This window comes from Artibeus jamaicensis, unplaced genomic scaffold (assembly GCF_021234435.1).
Source record: "Artibeus jamaicensis isolate MK-2021 breed Jamaican fruit bat unplaced genomic scaffold, CSHL_Jam_final contig_402, whole genome shotgun sequence".
In the NCBI taxonomy this organism is placed as follows: Eukaryota; Metazoa; Chordata; class Mammalia; order Chiroptera; family Phyllostomidae; genus Artibeus; species Artibeus jamaicensis.
The window spans coordinates 3,679,675-3,701,915 of record NW_026521818.1 but is presented as its reverse complement, the minus strand read 5'-3'; the positions used below and the strand labels follow the sequence as shown (position 1 = coordinate 3,701,915).

The 22,241-nt window shown below is 35.2% G+C and overlaps 1 protein-coding gene and 1 pseudogene across 6 annotated transcripts in view; both read right to left on the bottom strand.

Moving 5' to 3' along the window:
- FER (FER tyrosine kinase) overlaps window positions 1–22,241 on the bottom strand; it is a 411,880-nt gene that overhangs the window by 188,417 nt on the left and 201,222 nt on the right. For 5 of the 6 annotated variants that reach the window (XM_037138612.2, XM_037138614.2, XM_037138615.2 and 2 more), the window contains one exon: window positions 15,388–15,510. In XM_037138612.2, coding sequence (XP_036994507.1) covers window positions 15,388–15,510 — 123 coding nt within the window. Of the gene's footprint in view, window positions 1–15,387; window positions 15,511–22,241 lie in introns of those variants that run through there. The other variant, XM_037138616.2, reaches the window with a different exon arrangement.
- LOC119044336 (heat shock protein HSP 90-beta-like) lies at window positions 4,945–7,197 on the bottom strand (annotated as a pseudogene).

The following is a 22,241-nucleotide window of genomic DNA, read 5'->3' as shown; positions in this document are numbered from 1 at the left end:
GGAACTGAAACAAAATATATCTTATTTCTAAAGGGATCTCATTAATAAATTTAAACCATGCCCAACTTTGGAAACATTAAAAGCTAAAATTTCTACATTGTTCTAAAAAATATTAAAGTCTTGGTTATCACATTTTTTCAAATATATAAATGTCCAGATCTTCTCGAACAGCAAATATTTACTGAATTGTGAATTAGACATTATGATATGTAAAAATGAGAAAAATATCCTTATTATTCTCAAGGAGTTTATTATCTAATGGGAATGTTGGACATAGAAAACTAACAATAATAGCAGACTGATAAAGTACTATATGACTTCAGAGTTCAATGTGAGCCCAGAGGAAGAGGACACTTTTAAGGAATACTTTATGAACATCTGTATTAAATAAAGTTGAGTAATAATAAAAATAGAAATTACCCATACTCATCAGGGGTTTTCTACCTCAGAAGTGTTTGTGGGTTGCAGGGTGTGGAGCAGAGGGAGGAGGGTGGGTATAGGAAAGAGGGGTTCTGTGACTAAAAAGACTAACTCAGCAGGGAGGTAGAACAGGTACCTTCTCTCCCAGTCATAGTTCTCATTAACTCTCCTCACTTACACACCTCATCACCTCTTCTCTTCCCGCCTTACCACATTTCTCCTGCTTGAATGTAGAAGTACCAACATTAAGAGTATTCTGTGTCAGAATGCCTTTCTCTTTTTGTTGGTAAAAATTTTTCTTGCTTTCTAGATTTCACTATTTTATTCTGGAGATTTAAAAAATTTTTTCATTGTCATTCAAGCACAGTTGACTCCATTACTCTGGAGATTTTATAACGTTAAAAACATTCTCAGTGTCTTAACTTCATAATTTGATAAATAAAACATTAGAAGAGATGGTGACCTTCTATTAAATTATCTAGAATTGACAATTTACAATATAAAATAAAATGTAATACTGGCAACATATTGTGAACTTTCTTTCCCACAAGGTCAAAGTGTGAATAAAAACAACTTCAACAACACACCATCCCAGGTTTAAGGTATTACTTCACCCAGTATGTGCATCTTCTACCAACTTTGCTAATGTTAAATTATTCATGTTCATGATTAAGATGAAATATTTGTAAATGTCATGGGTATATGTTTTGGTATTTTGGTATATATGTAAACTTTCTAATGCATTTAATGCTAATTTTATTAACATTTTGATCATAAATCTGGATTTAATACTCTATGCAGCATAAATTAAAAATAGAAAAAAACGCTGACACAGAATATTCTCTATTAAGCTGAATTTTAATACCATGCCTTTGACTATTATTCAAGGACACTAAAAGCAACAAATGATGTTCCTAAACTTTTGTAGAAATGCTACTTAAGGACATTGTTATATGAAAAATCTCAAAAGCAATTTCCCTTAAAACTTATTGGTAGTAAAACCAATAACTGCTTTAAATAAATTAATATCTTTCCTCTTCTCTCATTAAAAAATTGACTCTTTCTCTACAATGGTTTACACCTAAATTTCAAACTTAATACAGAAATTATTACAGGTCTTTAAGAGCTTATATTTTTATTTTATTTACTGATATTAAATGTTCGCCATTACTTATTTTTCTCTGCTATTGGTAATTTGTTTCTATTTCTACGGTAGCATTTCTTCACTTTAGTATAATTTGGCTATGCCTACACAAGTTCTTTGTGAAACACAGTAAAATGAAACTTGACTTGATTTTTAAATGTGCCAATAAATGAATTTCTTTAAGCAATTAAAAGGCTGGATAGGCCTCAATATTTTAGTAAGGTAGGTGGCACCACCAACTGTACCTTTCATGTGTTCAGTGCATATTCACCCTTTACTTATAAACCTGCAGTAAAATGGCACTGTCCATAGATAAATCCTAATCCTGGTATTAAAAGCATCTCAAATATCTGACTTTTACCTAAACTTTTCAGATTACTCATCTTTCTAAATCATCTGCTTCTGTCAAACTGACCTTCCCTTCCTTAAAACAAGTCTTGAAATTCCCCTGTTTTAGATTATTCCCTTACCATAACCCCAAATAATTTTCCTGTGCTTTCTGCCTATCCTCAAAAACTACTTCAAGTTCATCATCCTCTATTACACATTTCCAAGCCATTTGTCCCTCTTCTGAAATCTTGCAACACACACTGTGTGGGCATGTGTGCTCTTAAGTCATCCATCAAGGATGACTTAGCTACCCATTCAGCTACCCTATGGCTTTTGATAGGAGCATTTAATTCATTTATATTTAAAGTTATTACTGATAGGTACTTATTTATTGCCATTTTGTTCTTTATACCTATGTTCCTCTCTCTGTTTTCTTCTTTCTTCTCCTGAAAAAGACACTTTAACATTTCTTGCAGTGCTGGTTTGGTGACAAAGAACTCCTTTAGCCTTTTGTTGTCTGGGAAGCTCTTTATTTTGCCTTCAATTGTAAATGCTATTCTTGCTAGTTAATGTCATCTTGGTTGAAGATCCTTGCTTTTCAGCAGTTTGAATATGTCATGCTAACCCTTCTAGTCTAAAGTGATTCTGTTGAGAAATCACCTGATAGCTTTATGGGAGCTCCCTTATAGGTAACTGTCTTTCTCTTGCTGTTTTTAAAATTCTCTCTTTGTCTTTTACCTTTGCCATTTTAATTATGATGAGTCTTGGTATGGGCCTTCATGGTTCATCTTGTTAGGGACTGTATGTACTTTCTGAACTTGTGTGACTTTTTTCTTCATCATATTAGGGGAGTTTTCAGCCATTATTTCTTCAAACATGTTCTAGATCCCTTGTTCACTCACTTCTCCTTCAGGTACTCCTATCATGTGGATGTTAGGCTTGATGTTGTCCCAGAGGCCCCTTAGACTTTTCTCTTTTTTAAAAAAAAAATTCTCTTTTCCTTTTGTTGCTCTGCTTGGGTGCTTTTTGTTACCTTGTCCTCTAAATGACCGAATCGGTCCTCTGATTCCTCTAACCTGCTGTTGATTCATTCTAGTGTGTTTTTTATTTCAGATATTGTAATCTTCATTTCTGACTGGTTCTTTTTTATAGTTTCTATGTTCTTTTTAATGCTTACTATCTAAGTTCTCACTGAGATCACCCATTCTTCCTCTAAAGTCCTTGAGCATCCTTATAACCACTGTTTCAAACTCTGTATCTTATATCTTGGTTTCTTCCATTCCATTTAATTCTTTCAGGGATTTCTCTGGTTCTTTCATTTGGGACATATTTCCTGGTCTCCCCATTTTTCTGCCTTTTTATGTTTAACTCTGTTTATTAGGAGATATGCTCATAATGAGGGCTTTCTGACATAGGTGCCTGTGGGTTTCAGTGGCACAATCTTCTGTATCACATGAGCTAGATGCTCCAGAGATAACTTTTTTGTGTGTGGCTGGGTTATGTATCCCTCTCTGTTGTAGTTGAGTCTTGAATTCTTTTGGCCTGTTTCTGGGTGCAGTTAACCCTCAGACCGGCTAACTAGAAGGACAGGCCTCCAATCACTGTGTATGAATCACAGTTCAGGGCTGCCATCCATGGCAGAGTTGTTCCCAGAAGGTCTGTTGCCAACCAGAGTCCCACTTTGGCTGTGCCATTTGTGTGGCTAGATAGGTCAAGCTCTGGTAAGATTTGAAGCCCACCACTGGTTGTACTGGTTCTGGGCCCATTGGGACAATGTTCTGGTGCAGGTCAGTGTCAGATGTTATATGTAACTTGCCTTGGGCTACCTGTCTGGACTTATGTGGCTATTTACTGATTGTGGCTCTGTCTACTGGGCATTGGTGTATGGGGGAGGTGTCAAGCTGTATACGGGGTTTGCCTTCCTGCAGCTGTGAGCTGGGGGCAGATCAATAAAAGGTTTAAGGCTCTCTGAGGTCAGTGTCTACCTGTTGGCTACTCTGTGACCCGGAGGTTGCCTGAACTCCCTCCAGAATCTATTGAAGAAAGACTGTAGCGTATGCCCAAGCTGGCCACCCCCCACTGCCCTTTCCACATGGCAAACACTTGGTAAAACAAGGAGACTGGGTTGTGAGTATTGGGCTAGTGCATCCCCTACTTGGGGGCAGCATGGTCAGGCAGTCAATGGGGAGCATGTGGCCTCTTCCCCAGAGTTACACCACAAGTATCTGCTAGAGTCCCTAACTCTAGGACCCCTCATAGGTAAGTACTGCCAGTTTAGGTTGGGTGCAGCCACCTGTACTCACAGCAGGAGCAAGGTCAGCAGGGCTAGGCCACCAAGCCTTAGAATAACATGTCAAGACAGTCTAACCTCAGTGGTGGCACCAGCTGAGCCAGCAGAAAGGGAGCAAATTTTATGCCTCCTCTTGGCTATGTAGCTGTGCCCATTTGAGCTGTGGAACTGAGCTTCTCCTTTTTCCCTTTTCAAATACCTTCCTTTATGCTTTTATCTTTATAATTCATTTATTCTGCTTTCCTTTTATTTGTGTGTTTGCTTTATCACGACTTTCTGAGTTGAACACTTAACTTACTTATTTCATTCTTTTTGTTTTAATGGTACTAGTATTTAAGGTTCTGAGTTTTCTTCAAGTGCAGCTTTGGCTATATCACTTGAGTTGTGTACACATTTTTATTCCCTCACTCATTTCCCACATGCATTGACACAAGCAAGGAATATAGCCTTGAACTTTGGGGTGACATCCTCATTTTCAACTAATATACCTGCTGAAGCTTAGTAAGATCTACTGGAGGTGGGTTCTTTGACCATACCTTCTCTTAACTTTGTGCTACACAACTTCTGCCCCTTAATGTAAGGTGCTTTTCCCCCCTTTATTTTGCATACTTTAATTTTAGAATAAAAAAAATACACAACAGCATCTAAATCCAATGTCAAATGAAAACAGAAGTCTTGAGGCCCTCAAAACCTGCCTTAAGCAAAGACAAGAGAAAAATCCACTGAACAGCAGAGGAAACCAGGTGGTCTAGGACCAGTCAGGGCTGCTGGGGAAGCCATAAAAACACTACACAGAGGACACAAGGTCTGCAGGTAGAAACTCCTAATCTACTTCTTCTATGCAAGAGGCATCTTCATTACTCTCAAGAGGCAGGATCTCATCAGAAACAGCAGCACTGAGTTCTTCTGTTATCGTTTCATTTTCATCAATCCCTAGGCCTAGCTTGATCACACAATAGATGTGGTTGGAGTGGGTCTGGGGATCCTCAAGTGAGAAGCCAGAAGAGAGCAGCACAGTTTCAAACAGCAATACCACAAGGTCCTTGATAGCCTTGTCATTCTGGTCTGCCTCTTCCTTCTGCCAGAGTCTCCACAGTGGGGTGGTCAGAGTTGATCTCCAGATGCTCTTTGGCCATCATGTAGCCCATTGTAGAGTTATCATGAAGTGCCTGTCTTTCACGATATGCTCCATATTAGCTGTCCAGCAGTAAATGCTAGTTACAATACAGCAGGATGAAGACATGAGCCTATTGGAAATAGTCACCTTCTCAACCTCCTTATCCAAGATCTCTTTCATGAATTTGTAGAGATTCTCAAACTTGGCCTTGCTCTATTCCATTTTTTTCTCCTCTTCACTATCAGGTAGCTCCAGGCCCTCCTTGGTAACTGAGACCAAGCTTTTCCCATCAAACTCCTTGAGCTGCTGTACACAGTACTCATCCATGGGCTCTGTCATGTATACTACCTCAAAGCCCTGCTTCTGTACTCTCTCCACAAAAGCAGAGTTGGCAACCTGCTCTTTGCTCTCACCGGAGATGTAATAGATGGACTTCTGGGTCTTCTTCATGCAAGAGACATACTCTGAAAGGGAAGTCATTTCATCCCCAGACTGGGAAGTGTGATAGTGCAGAAACTCAGAAAGGCATCACCGATTAGTTGAGTCCTCATGGATTCTAAGCTTTAAGATTTTAGAAAACGTCTCATAGAATTTCTCATAGTTCTCCTTGTCTTCCACCAGCTCAGAGAAGAGCTCAAGGCACTTCTTAACAATTTTTTTACAGATGACTTTCAAGATTTTGCTCTGCTGGAGCATATCTTGGGAAATGTTCAGGGGAAGGTCCTCAGAGTCAACCATGGATGAAGTTGAGGTACTCTGATATCAATTCATCACAGCTGTCCATGGTGAACACACAGTGGACATACAGTTTGATGCTGTTCTTCTTGTTTTCAAAGAGGTCAAAAGGAACCCAACAGGGAATGAATAGCCATGCCGTGAATTCCAACTGACCTTCTACAGAGAAATGCTTGGCTGCCAAGTGGTCTTCCCAATCATTGGTAAGGCTCTTATAGAACTCTCCATACTCCTCCTAGGTGATGTCATCAGGGTTTCTGGTACAAATGGGCTTGGTCTTGTTCAGTTCTTTGCGATACAGTTCTCCTTAAACTTTTTCTTTTTCTTATCCTTAGTACTATCATCCTCTTCATCTGAGCCCACATCTTCAGTCTCGAGTTTCTCCTCATCATCTTTATCTTCCTCTTGTTTCTCTCCCTTCTCTTCCTCTACTTCATCATCATTGATTTCTTTCTCTTGTTCCTTCTCCAAATAAAGGGTAATGGGATAACCTATGAACTGTCAGTGCTTCTTCATCACTTCTTAACCTGCCTCTCCTCTAATTACTCTGTCTGGTCTTCTTTAAGGCGAAGAATCACTCTGGTGCCCAAGCCAATGGGCTCATCACCAGGGTCAGCTCCCACAGTGAAGGAACTCTCAACAGAAGACTCCCAGGCATACTGCTCATCATCGTGCTTTGTGATCACTACTACTTTCTCTGCCACCAGGTACGCAGAATAAAGGCCAACACCAGATTGTTCAATCATGGAGATGTCTGCACCAGCCTTAAGAGCTTCCATAAATGCTTTTGTACCACACTTGGCAATGGTTCCCAAATTATTTCCCAGAGATCAGCTTTGGTCATGCCAATCCTGTGTCTATCAGAGCCAAAGTGTGTTCCTGGGGATTAGGGATGATATCTATTTTCAGTTCTTTACCACTGTCCAACTTGGAAGGGTCAGTCAGGCTTTAATAGCATATCTTGTCCAAAGCATTAGAAGCATTACTGATCAACTCCCAAAGGAAAATTTCCCTGTTAGAGTAGAAGGTATTGATGATGAGAGATATGAGTTGGGCAATTTTTGGCTGGAAGGCAAAAGTCTCCACCTCCTCCTCTCCATGGTGCACTTCCTTAGGCATCTTTAAAGTAAAGAGATGCAAGTACTAGAGAGCAGGGACACTTTTTGGCTCACACACTGCAAACTGTGTGCACAGGGTTGACTCAAGAGGCTAAAGTCCTTTTTGCTATCTCAACACGTACTTTGAAGTCTGCAAATTACATATGGCTTCTAATTTTATGAAAAATGTAGTTTAAGGAAATTAGAAGTGTTGTTGTTTGCCTTGCTATGGTTTCCAACAGGAACAAGGAAGAAATGCTAACTTATGCAACCATTCTCAAACCTGTCATAGAGGATTTCAGAAATCCTCTTATACATTTTCTTGTATATTTTAGCATGGTTCCTGACTCCATGCATAGAAGATTTTATAAATACTATAAAATGATGTAGAAACATACTTCAGGCAATGTTTCTGATATAAATGCCAAATCCTGTCCTTTAACCTGCATTAAAATGTTCCAATACCTTACTCTTTTAACCTCTTGAGTCTTATCTTCCTATTTCTCTTATCCCTCAAATATTTATAGGGTAAATAAGAAACACATAGAACATACTACCAAAAAACCTGGCTCTTCAGACTAAAAATGTCATGATATTTAAGAAAGTTTCAGGTAGGCTTATTGATGAAATATACTAAAGAGAACAATTGAGGAACATTAGTGGTCTCCAAGGTCTATTAATTTTTTTAGTATAACATTGACTGAAAAATAATGTAAATGGAGCCACTCCAAAACAGAGTCAGGGCTACCAGGGCAGAGAAAATGCCTTTCTATCCTAATCCTCAAATCCTTGAGATATTTTAAATGGGCAAAATAACCTTTGGACTGGGCCAAACCAACATTGTATTCTAAACAACTGTTTACCAAGCTAACAGGAAAGCAGATATTCTGACTACTGGACTAAAGTTTAAAGACATCCTTTAAAATTACCATCACCATATATAGCTAAAACATAACTCAGCTTATTTGCACATTTTAGAAATTCCTTTCCTTACTTATTAACACCTATAGATACTCCTTCCTTCTATTCATGTAATTATCCCCTTCTCCTTTCTCATAAAAACCTTGCTGTCACTGCTTAATTGAAACACTATTTGAGTTTCTGCCTCAATGAGTGCTTCCCTAATACCTGTTCTTTGGCTCTCAAATAAATTCTTGTTGCCTGTCATTTTTACCTTCTGCTTTTAGATTAACAATTAATTGCTAATAAAGACTAAGCTAAAAACTGAAAGGCAGTCTATAAGTTATGTATGTATTATGACAAGGTTCTTCTACTTTACTAAATGGATCAAGCCTAAAATCCAAGTTTACTTTGACTTCTCAGACTACACTAAATGAAGGCTAAATGTTCAAAATTCCGTATCTTTCCTGTGGCAAAATATGTTATATAGTTCCTGCTAAACTAAATTCTGTAAGTTTCATAAAGGACAGGACCACAACTGTCAAGTTCACTGTTATATCCTAGTGGTAGAATACTGGAGTTCAGAGAAAAAAGTGTAGTTGTTGAACTACTGACATTACTGAGACTACACATCATAATTTACACTAGCTGGGATTATAATAAAAAGAAAGAAAATAGAATACATTTCAAATTTCAACTCTGAAATTTATAAGAAGTGTAATTTGGGGTAAATTATAATCTGAATTTCCTCACCTAATAATGGGGGTAAAAATGATATTCAATTCATAGTTGTTGAAAAGATTTTATAAAATAATACACATAGAGTGTTATCAATACACTATACACTCAATAAATGTTTTTTTTTCACAATTTACAATCTTCCAAATTTGCCTTCTATTCTGATTCACCTGTCCAATTAAAAACTTTTTAAATAAAAAAATATATGGTATTTTACAGTTTCCAAAACATAACCACAGAGATTTTCTCACATGATGTTTACAACAACTATGTGGGGTTATTGTTAGCTGAATATGACTTTAAGAAGCTGGTTGACTTGTCCCAGATTATGTGGTTGGTAGTGCTAAAAACCGGCATTTAAAATTGAAGTCTCTTTGCTCACAGTAGAGGTCAACATGAAGATTTATATATTCTTGATGAGAGTCCTGAGGAGAACATTGGTAATTTTTTGTGCTCTTCCACTCTCAACAGACCTAATAACTGATCTAAGAGAGGCAATCAGAATGTAGCTATTCTACACCAAAACTGTTTTCCAAACTGTACATTTCCCTCACTCATAATCTAATTGGACATAATATCTATCTCATTTTCAAGAGACAGAAAAGATTCACTCTTAGCTACAAATTTTAAACACACAGCACTTTTTAAAAATCTGATACAAATGACCTCATTATGAGGATTAACTGCAAAACACAGTTAGCTAGATGCCTCCAAAATTTTTAATGAGTGCAATATTGTGATACAGTAAGAAATTATGTTTGGTTTTAGACCTCTTTTCTAGCACAGCTCCTAAAATGCTTGAAAATTCCTAACTGCTTAGAGTTATAAAGGCATCTTTCCTAACAAGACTGGGATGACTTTTGGAAAGCTGGAAGGTGACATAAGGATGAAGGCTGGTTATCAGGGCAGCCAATTGTGATTAGAGAGGTGGACCTTTCAGTCCCACCCCCTGAACTCTGAGGTGGGGAGAAAGGCTGGAGATTGAGTTCAATAGCCAATGGTCAATGATTTAATAAACTGTGGCCATGAAATTAAACTACATATTTCAAAGATATTACATAGAAACCCAAAATTGCTGGCTTCAGAGAGCTTCCTGGTGGGTGAAGGCAGGAATGGAGATCAGGGGCGGTGGCATGCCTAGACAGAACAGAAAGCTCCATGCTCCTTCCCACATACTTTGCCCCATGCCTCTCTTCCACCTCACTGTTCTGAGATTTTTCCTTTTATAATAAACCGAACATCCAGAAGTAAATGTTCCTCTGAGCTCTGTGAGAAAATTAATCAATCCCAGGGAAGGGGTCAAGGAAACTCCCAATTTATAAACCATTTGGTCAGAAGCACAGGTGACAACCTGGGCAAGCCATTGGCCTCTAAACTTGGTGTGGAGGGGAGGAAGTTTTGTGGGGCTGAGCCTTTAACCTGTGAGATCACACTCTCATTACAGGTAGAGTTTGTCAAAATTGTTAATTGCTTGGTGGTATGGCTGAGGGGCTGAAACACACACAGAGACATACACACACAATGAATTGGGAAAAAAGGTTCTTTGAAAAAAAAAACGTATTCCCATGATATTCACTAACAGTATTAAACACAAATCTTTTTAAGAAACCCACTATAAAAACTTGCAAAATTTTATGCTGAGTTTCTACTCAAATGAATTTCTTAAATCATACAATAAACAATGAACCTTGTGAGACAAAATACAGTAGTTGTTAAATTAACCTAAATCTGTGCTCACCTACCATCACTCTGTCCTTCTACATCTGTTTCTACCACCCTGGCCCCTGCAGTTCCTCATTTATACCAAAAAACATTCCCCGGACACTCGTGGAGAATATTTAGCCACCAAACACCACTATGGCTCTACCAGCTTAAAGCTGGCATCTGTTTTCATAGAGTAGTATTCATGTTGTACTGACTGACAAGTACTTTGAGATTAGCACTGCATATAACCACACAGAAATTCCTTGGTCTGGTTCATATTTCCCCTCAAAATTCATTAGGAGACCTTCTGTGATCACAATGTTTTAAGAAAGCAGCTCTCCCCTATGCACACATCACAAAACCCCCCACCCTTGTCATCAGGCTCAGGTCATTACCTCCCTGACCTGTGTCATTTCACAGCATGTACTGCGCTCTGCTGTAATACAGAACACTGCCTAGCACAGAGTGGGTGTTAAGTAAACATTTGCTAAAGAAATAAATACTAAATCATATATATTTATTATCAACCACCTTTTCATGATAATTTTAAATTATTTTAATAATTTAGTTAAATAATTTTAAGGAAGTAGGCACATGGATGTAGATTTAAGGAAAACATGTTAAATGAATTAACATGTTAAAAACATGTTAACTGAATGTTAAATCAAAAAGGACTTAAACATCAAAAATTGTAACAGGAACTTCTATAAAAGGAAAATCATTAAACAGTAAAATTGGGAGAAGCAATTCCTCAGTATAAAGTAAAACAGTCTTTAAGAGATGTTAAACTAAAATACATAAACAGAGTACCTAATGAAAAGTATAGCTTTCCTCTTAGGTTTTATGTACATGTGTTTGATCATGAATGCTGTTGCCACTCACCTGTCTCCTTACTACTAGCTAGTAATTTCAGCCACAGAAAGATTTACTCTCCTCTAGAAAAATCTGCTTCTAATATTCTGGTAACCTACACCAAATTCTGATAAGAAGCCAGGTACTTGATTCAAGCGGGCAGGCAAACCCTTTGTCTAAGATTCAGCTCAATGGCTCACTGCCTAACTCCCCTGAATTTAATCATGAACTTTAATTTCCATTCAGAAAGAAATTTCTTTTAAAAAAACAGCTAAATCTGAAGAAATATTAAATGTAACAAGTCAAATAACCTATCAAGGCATGATTTAATCATTAAATGTTAATCATTAAATGTTAAAGTTGAACTAGATCAAATGTTAATTATTAAATGTTAAAGGTGAGTGAGATGTCTTTCTAACCTAAAATATAACCTAGGTATGTTTTATGAAGTCTTACATTTTACCCAAAATCCCAGATCTCCAACACAATATTACTGTTTAATGATTTTCCTTTTATAAAATCTTATAGTACAGTTTTTGATATGTTAAAATCTTTTTCCATTTAACATTTTATGGAATCAAGGACACTTCATTTCCCTTGAACCCACATCCATGTTCCTTAAAAGAAAGTTTATTCTGGTCTCTAAAGACTAGACTCTACAATCTGGACAGACAGTGGTTAAGAACATGAGCTCAAACCTTAGCTCTGAATCCTATTGGTTGTCTTATCTTGTGCAGGTCATCTGTCATATTAAGCTTCAGCCCCTCATTTGTAATGGTGTATGGTGTTAATAACAATAACATTGTATTGGATTAATAGGAATACTTCATAGGAGTATATAAGGATTAAATGAAATGATGCATACAAAAAGCTCAGCAAGTACCTGGCTTATAGCAATTGCTCAATGAGTCCAATTTGTGAAAAAATATTTGCTGAACAGCTACCATGAGTCAACAATGTTCTAGGTACTGGGATAAGGCTGCACTAATTGTGAAGTGTAATTCTGGTCCTTATAAAACTTACATTTTACTTGGAGGACACAGACAACTAAAATATATAATATAATGTCAGGTAAACAACAGAGGGAAATGAAAAAAAGGAAAGAGGGAATATAAGAGGTGAAGTATCACTGCACGCATGATAGAAAAGGCTTGTCTGATGGAGTAACATTTGAACAGAAACTAAACCAAGTAAAGAACAGGTCATGTGCATATCCTACATGTTGCTAATATAAGGATGAGGATTATGGGTGATCAGTCACCCCTGTTTATAACAATACCTTTCATTTACACAGACCTTGGGAGACAGTATGGGAGAAAGCAGCCAGTGGAGGGTAAGAGATGAGTGTCTTGGGCACCACTGGCTTTATTACCATGAGAAAGTTAAATTATTTCTCTAGCTCTAGACTATCTAGTCACCTATACCTCTAAAGATAAGAAATAGACTACTTTTGCCGCTGTGTCTTCCAGTTAGGCATTAGGATGATATATTTATATTTTTATGGATAAGGAAGAAATAAATGAAAAGAGTCTTAGAAGTAAGTTGCTATAAACAGAAATTATATTGAGGCCAAAATAGCATTCTTTATGAAGGCTACAAATGAAGTCTGGCAAGATGAAAATTTGATGTTTTACAGCACATATTATGGTCAAAGACATTAACTTCTTACACAAATTAAATCAAGAAACAGATTCCAATTATAAGAGTACAAATGACTTCACAAAGGAAGATACATAACAGATAATATGACCATAATAAAATCCATATCAGTTTGTACTCTGCTCATAATTGAAAATTATCTAACTTTCACAACCTCTGCTTTGTGAAAGAGTAACAGGATTCTTTAAATCAAGTGCACAACAATATTTACAACAGAGATAATGATTTGCATATTTCAAATATCAGTACTTTAGATCAGGTTAATAGCTGTATAAACTTTAAATTTCCACCTCATAAAACAATCATACATAGTGCCTTAATCTTCTATAGCTTTTAGTTTACAGTCATTTTCACAGCCAGTACTATAACATGACGAGATAATCAGCTCCACAGCCAGAACTGGGCATTTAGAAAAAAGAGAATCACTGGCTGTGAAACAATCCAGAGAATCTACTCCATTTAACTCAACTCATGTCATGAAAATGTTATATAGTGAGAGATGCAACTTTATTTGAAGTCATATATTCCCACTCAAGACCGGATCTTCATTTTTATGTGCCTCTATTATGGCTTTGGTCTCTCAAATTAGACCTGGCTAGGCAAGTAGACAATGCAAATGTTTGGTTGGTGTGTGAAACAGGAAACCAGTATCTATAAAGACCCACTTGTTAACATGGCAAAAAGTATCTTCACTACACTGAATTTTATTTCATACTGAGATATACAGGAATTGAAATTCATACTTTCACATGCACACAAGTATACAAAACTCCTGGCACTTAAAGTACTGGAGGGAGGGTGGTGGTGAAGAAAAAATGTCAAAGTTGTCGCCTACATTTATGGTTTGATCAGTTGGGTATTTGTTGATACCACTTACTGAGAAAGGAAGAACACATTTTGGAGTTAAAGGTGATAAACTCAGTTTTAGGTGAAAAGCTGAAAAATATTAGTTTTGGGAAATACGTAAATTTGAACTAGAAATATAAATGTGCAAGTGACTGATGTAAAAATCGTAAATGAAACCACGGGAATACATTACCTTAACTAAAATTTCCCAAGGCATTAGCTGCTACTCACTGATGGAAGAGAACACACTGATAGACTTTTTTTTAACTAGAGAAAAAATGTGACAAACTAGTCCAGACTAAACAAGAATTTTTATAGGGTATTCTGCAATGAAAAAATGTGACAAAGGGAGGGTATTCTGCAATGAAAATGTAAAATACTAACAAATTATAAATACTAATGCATAATTCTAGACCATGCAAGACAGTCAATGCCTTAGCCACAGAATTAGTGTTTAGCAACTGTCATTCTTCCGTGAGACGAATTTTTAAACTCAGCCTGCAAGTGAAGACTGAGTAATGACATCCAAGGACAAATATGAACATTCTGTTCCAGACTACCAAACGAAAGTATAACAATTGTCTTCTATATTTCCTTAGCTCAGTCTGGATTATACACTTGAATTCTTGGGAGTAACACTTAGTTCATATTAAAAGTTACCCTTAAGCCCTGGCTGGTGTAGCTCAGTGGATGGTACGTGCGGCCGAAGACATACATGATATTTTCCCTCTCTCCTTCCTCTGCTTCATATATAACAATCAAATTAGAAAAGATTAGCCTTCCAGGTTTATCACGTCCTTATTTCCACACTGTTCTTCCTAGTAGACAGCACCCAAAGGAAAGGGCTCTTGCCAACCCCAACCCACTTCCTGGAACATCGGAAGTACTTAGAAGCTGACCAGCTCCACCGTACTACTTTGGTCCAGACCCCACAGGTCTTAAATGCACAAACCTTCCTCATTCCTTACCTCACAAATCTCTTAAATCCATGAAAGTAGTGTGCCCTGTGATAGATTTCAGAGGTCAAAATGACCTAGAACAATCTCTTAATTCAGCTACCAGGCTTCACATAGACAAGTGATAACTTACTGTCTTTGAGAAGAGTAAATTAGTTTTAAAAGTTCCAATGTCTTATATATTATAAATATACATTATAAACTTAATGCCCAAAATTAAAATTCTGATTTACTCATGATTTTTGGACATTTTCTTTTATTTATATCTTAGAATATTTTATGAACTGAACATTTTCAAAGACTGAACCTAATAAAGTCAAGTCTCAAATCTTTCAAAAAAAAACTGGGAGTAAAAAAAGCTAGGCCATTTGTAGCCTAGCAAACATTGAATAAAAAGGCAACCCATCTTAATAAAACCAAGGAAAATGCTTCAATTCTACTTGTATGACTAGTAATCACAAAGCCCTTTTATTTCCAAACTTGTATAAATAATCTAGGAACTTTATTTAATGTGGAAAATGTTAACTCACAAAGAATTCTTTAAAAACAAACAAAAAAAGTGTGTGTATATATATATATATGTATATATATGCACCTACCTTAGGAATAGGATTCAGCAGCACTACACCTGATTTCTTAGTGATGACCTGTTTTGTTGTATAGTGATGATCTATAAGTTGAGGAATGTTTGCAAAACCAGTGCCTTCAAATCGATACAAACTCTGGAGAAAGAACAATAAAGTAGAATAAATATAAAGTCATTGCTTCAGCATGACTGCACTCATCATCAAAACATTAAGTTCCATTTGAGTTCTGTTGAAAAATTATTCTTGCACAATGTGTGAATACACTTAACACTTCTGAAGTACATATTTAGAAATGGATAAAAGTAAACTATGTGAGGTAATGAATATGTTAATTATCTTGGTCTTGGTATTCATTCGACAATGCATATCAACCAATTACATTGTGTACTTTAAATATATACAATTATATCTGTCGATTATTTCTCAGTAAAGTTAAATGTATGTATGTATACTGTTTCTCCCTTTGCCTTCCTTCAGCCAGGGGATGAAAATTCTTATTTCCTTCAGAATAAAAGCCAAAGTCTTTACCATGGTCTATAAAACTCTGTATGATCTGTGCTCTATTCTCTCTCTTACCACTACCTAGTTCCACTACAGTCACCTCATTTCTGTCTTGTTTTATAAATGTACTACCATACGCATTCCTTCCTTAGGATGACTACATTTGTTAAAATACTTCATCAGATGCCCATATGGGTTATGGCTCCCTTACTTAATGCCAGTGTTTCATCAAATGTTCCTTTTTCAGTTAGCTCTACTCTGGTCACCCTACACAACACTCATTATCCATTTTCTCATCCCAGCTATTTTCCTTACCTCCTTTTTCTTACTGAATTATCCTCCTTAGAATTTATCACTATCCAATACCATATATATTTCAGTTACTTATTCTATTTATTGTCTATCTCCTTCTCTTCTAAAATCAGAGCACATGGGGTGATACATTTTTACATTTATTTTGCTTATCACAATATCCCCATGGTCTAGAACAGTGCCTGGCATATATTGACTGGATAAATAGGTGTGACTGAATGAAATGCAATGCATATAAAATGATTAAATTAAAGCAACAAGTAAAACAACCTAATGTAGAAATGAATACTGGGAAGTTCATAATCTCACATAAATTGAAGACACTGAAGTACAATGCTTCATAAAAGGTAAGTAATGAGATGAAGCCCACACAGAATTAAATTTCAAATCAGATACTAGTGTTATAATGTCTTATATAAACTTCTAATGTACCTCATATAAGTAGAAAGACACTAAACAAAATAATGGTGATTTTTCAGTTTCCTTCTCTTAATTTAAGAATGTATCTAGCTTTTCACTGAAAGGCAGTTTTCTGCCGTTGGACATAGTAATGGTGCTGGACCGATACAGTGAGTAATACAGGCAGTAGTACTTCCTTCATGGGTTGAAATAAGAAACTGATCCATAGCAATTATTTTTAAAGCAATCCGAAGTTCTGAGTCTGAACACAGTGCAAACCATAAAACTCACTTTCTTAAAGATGAAAATAATGAATTTAAAAATGATGTTAAGACTGTTTGCTTATCAAGCAACTAAAAGGTCAAGAGTAGTATAGTCATTGAAACTCTTGAGGCCCTGGCTGGCATAGTTCAGTGGATTGAGTGCAGGCTGTGAACCAAAGGGTCAACAGTTCGATTGCCAGTCAGTGCACATGCGTGGGTTGTGGGCCAGGTCCCCAGTGGGGGCCACATGAGAGGCAACCACACATTGATGTTTCTCTCTCTCTTTCTCCCTCCCTTCCCTTCTGTCTAAAAATAAATAAATAAATCTTTTTAAAAAATTGTTGAGGACTTGTTTCTTGATACAAAGTTCTGAATATTATATTTGACCTTCAATATCTGTATAAATTTCTTATAGCTCAGATAACCTGAGGTTGGGATCGCATGCAGAAGGATTTTTTTAAACATTTTTCTACATGTTTTAACAATAACATGACTGTGAGAATTCAGACCAACTTTCAAATAAGAGACTTCTCTTTGAATAAGATTGTTTCTAATGATCTCTTATATGAATTCCAAAAGAAGCAATAAAAAATTGTAGTATAAAGTAAACGTCTACAAAGATCATTTTGTTGTTTGTTGTATATCATAAATATCACATAATATGTCATTTAAAAAATAAGAAGTATAAATAGAAACACACGACTCAATTTTATAAAATAAAAATTATACAGATATATGTATAATTAAATTACACTTTTTGACTTTTCAAAGACTATACACAAAAGCCATAAGGGGACTGCTATTATGAAGCACACATTCCATGACACATATTTTGAATTTCTGTCAAGAGTATGTATCACTTCCATTTTAAAAACATTTACTACAGCTAGAATTCCTGAGTTATCACTGTGCTACTTAAGAATCATTCACACATATAGGTAAAAAACACATAAAAACAGATTTTACTACTGTACATATTTTGAAAAGACTGCAGTTAAGAAAGTCAAACAGAACAGAATAAGCACACAGAAATGAGAAGGGGATTCAATGTTTGAAGTTGCCTCAGTTGATCTGAAGTAAAACCAAGAATAAGCAGGCATGAGAAAAAATATATAAAAAAAGAAAAAATTATTTCTGAAGAAGGCTGAGATGAATAAGTGGAATAAAAAAAACAAAGGGCTGAATAAAAAACAAAATACTGAGACACTCCTATTTTGGGGGCAAAATACCTAAAAATTAAAAACATAAACTTTTAGCTTTCTCAAATAAAAATGGCATATTGAATAGTTATAAATAACTAATTAAACCAGTACACAAGAAGAATTTGCGAGAGCTTGCGGAATAATATTAGTAAGGGTTGGTATGGCTTTTCCTAGTTAACTTTTGTTCATATCCAAATAGCACTGCAACCTTAACTACCTTAACTTTCCCATTTAAAAGCTTTCACAGCACTGTGCATCTTTACAGAACTTACTATAGTTTACAATTATATACAGTGTGTTTTTATGAATGACTATGGGCATCCTTCTCAGACTGTAAGCTCCATTATATTCCTGGGCCTTAAGAACACTCACTACATTAGTGTTTCCTGGAAATTAACAATAATAAGGTTTTGAAATGGCTTTATTTTATTGTTAAGGAAGTTTCCTAAGTCTGTGCATCAGTGGCAAAGAAAATGGTATATTAATGACAGTGTTATTTTGACTACAAGGTACTTATTGCCTTCCTTTGAGTCCTTAAATGGTTGGAGTGGAATGGTTAAATAATCCTAAGTACACAATAATAACTGTCATCCAAACAAGTTTTGGATTTCTACTTGCTTTCACTTAGTCTTCCAAAAATCCCCAGGCATGAATTTAAAGGTAGTTCAAAGAGCCTGAGATTGTGGCAACAAAACAAAATATATAAACCTAATGGGTACATTCTGAGACAAATCCATCAGCTTCAAAGTGGAATTTAGCACACAATAGAAATCCAATAAATATCTATTGAATGAATGATATTTTAATGCACTGAACTAGTCTCAAATATCATATAGTAATTATAACCTCTCCTTTTGTATTATGGTTGTTACTGGCCCACATTCCTAGGTCTTACATAGTACTTGCTCAAATAATATTTCCTGAATGCATGAAAGAAGAGATGATATAGCATTACATAGAGGTTTTCCCATTTTATTTAAAAATATTATGCTTTTATTTTTAATTCATCACCATAGGTTATTTCAAAATTCTTGGCTCAACCATTCCTAATTCTGTATCTTTAGTATCTCTCCATTTATAAATTCTACTAATGTCTCACACCTAGTAGGTTTTAAGGCCACTGAGAAGTAGGCCACACACTTTTTTGTTTCATCTCCTTACAAAGCATAACATGGTATTTTGTAAAAATGAGCATTTAGATAAACACTTACTTGTCAGATAAACAAATTAGAAAACTATGACTTGGCACTTTCCTATAATAGCATCAGTTTTTTTCTAGAGTACTTCTGTTTTAGCATATGTATTTTATGTTTTATCATATACAAAAGCAAAGATCTGATAAATATATATTTACTTATCACATACAACAAAGCTATTTAAATCTCTGTGAAAATCTATTATCATTTTATGACACAAAATAAACAGTTTTAGATACAAACTCTAAATATCACTTTGTATCAAGTACCATAAATAGAACAGTAACTATGGAACAGATCAGTAACACTAGAAATACACTTAGATTTAGATATTCTAAGATATGTTTAGTATATCTGGCTTTATAAAATTAATGTTTAATGCCCAATAAAAAGGTACAATTCTTCTTGTGTGAACCAACAAAAACAACAGATATTCTCTGCTAGAGTAGTAAAAATGTAAAACCTGAAAGTATGTCCATCTTGATCAGTTATAATGACAGAGTTTCACACCATGTTAAATGACTATGATATGCATAAAAAAATAAAGCTTTAAAACAACCTCCACATGAGACTTTAGTTGACAGAGGCACTATTGCTAAAAATAACATTGTTCATGATCGTTGAATATCTTAAACCTAAATACAGGCATCCCTCAAAGAACATGCAGGTTTGGTTCCAAATCACCACAATAAAGTGAGTATATATATAAATTCTAAAACACTTTCATTACTATTTAAATTTCATAAATAAATCTCATAGAAACAAAAAATTGAGTTAACTTTTTCAATTATATTAATATTTCCAAGTAATATTTGTATTTTCTCTCAAGTCATCAAACAGCAATAAAAATACCTAATGTTTGCATAGCACTCCACACCTACAAAGTATATATTCAGTAAATTGATTCTCACAATCACTATATAAACTATTACCTCCATTATATCCAAAGGCACAGAGCTTACAAAGTGAAGAGCTGGGACTGGAATCCAAGTCTTCCCATTCTAATGCTTTCTTCATTGAACAACTGCTTGATATTTATACATTCTCTAAAATCCCATATTTCTTTATGTCTTCCTCTCTTAGGACACCTAACTCCCCATTTATATACAGATTTTATAATCTACTATTATATTATACAGTCTTTGATTAAAATATAATAGGAAGTCATTCAGTATCTGGTAATGTATTCCCCCATTTATTGACCCACTTTGAGAAAAGAAATGGATCATTTTAGCTCACAGAAGATTCACCTATACATATGAACGAGAATTAAAACCTCCCCAGTCTGTATCACCTTCAAACTCCTATTTTCAACTGATTAAAGAACTCAATGTTATTTAGTGAGAACAAAAAAAGTAAAATTAAGCAGTGAAAAACCTGAGGCATTCACGTAAATATAAGCACTCTAATCCTAATAGAGATCTTTGCAAAATTTCAATAACAGAAGGAAACCAAATAAAATCTTTAAGTGTGAACCTGTAACAATGTCTTAGTTTTAGAATACATTATGCCTTTTACTTTAGTCACTTAAAACAAAATGACAATATTAAAGACAAGTTACAATTTGCAAATGTACCCATTGTTTGTTCCTAGGAATACTAATTTAAATTCTATAGTGACATTTAAAATAGAAGAGGTCATTTAAAAATTTGTCTTTAATTAAAAAATCATATGAAAATTATAAGTTTCAGAACTTAAAATAAAAGAAGGAAACATATATAGATATTTTATACTTTCCCTTTGATCTTTCCTCTATAATTCTCATGCCATTTTATAAATATTGCCAACATATTTACAGGTTTTAATGGGAAAGCTTATTTAATCCATAACAAAGGCACATACAAATTATAAAAGAGTTTGACAAAGAAATAAGGAATGACCTATAACCAGACTCATTAAGAAAGGGAGAGGACCCAGATAAATAAACTCAGAAATGTAAGAGAAGTAAAAAAGATACCACAAAAACACAAGGGACTATAAGAAACTACTGTGAACAAATATATGCTAAGAAATTGGACAACCTGGGCAAAATTTAAAAATTTTCTATAAACATACAATCTTCCAAAACTGAATCATGAAAAAGAAGAAAAGCTGAATACACCAATGACAACTACTGAAATTGAAGCAGTAATCAAAAACTTCCCAACATACAACAGCCCTGGACCAGATAGCTTCACAGGCAAATTTTACTAATCATTCAAAGAACAACTATCATTCTCAAACTATTCCAAAAAATTCAAAAAGAGGGAAGACTCTTTTTTCAAGGCCAGTACTAGCCTAATTCCAAAACCAGGCAAAGATACAACAAAGAAAGAAAATTACAGGCCAATATCTGATGAACATAGATGCTAAATTCCTCAAGAAAGTATTAGCAAACTGGATTCAGCAATACATAAAAAAGATCATACACCATGATAAAGTAGATTTTACTTTCCAGAGATGCAAGGATGGTACAACATCCACAAGTCAATAAAACCTGATACATCGCATAAACGAAATGAAAGATAAAAATCACAGGATCATATCAATAGATGCAGAAGAAACATTTCCTAAAATCCAGCACCGTTTATGATAAAAACACTCAGCAAAGTGGGAATAGAGGGAGCATACTTTAATATAATAAAGGCCATATACCAAAAACCTACTGACAATATCATCCCCAAATGGCAAAAACTAAAACCATTTCCCTTAAGATCAGGAAAAAGACAGGGGTATCCACCATCACTATTCTTATTCAACCTAGTACTGGAAGTCCTAGTCACAGTGATCAGACAAGAAGAAGAAATAAAAGGTATCCATACTGGAAAAGAGGAAGTAAAGCTGTCACTATTCCCAGACAACATGGTATTATACACAGAAAACCCAGTAGGTTCCACCAAAAAACTACTAGACCTAATCAATGAATTCAGCAAAGCAGGAGGATAATATTCAGAAATCGATGGCACCAATAATGAACAGAATCAGAAACTAAGAAAATAATACCATTTACTATT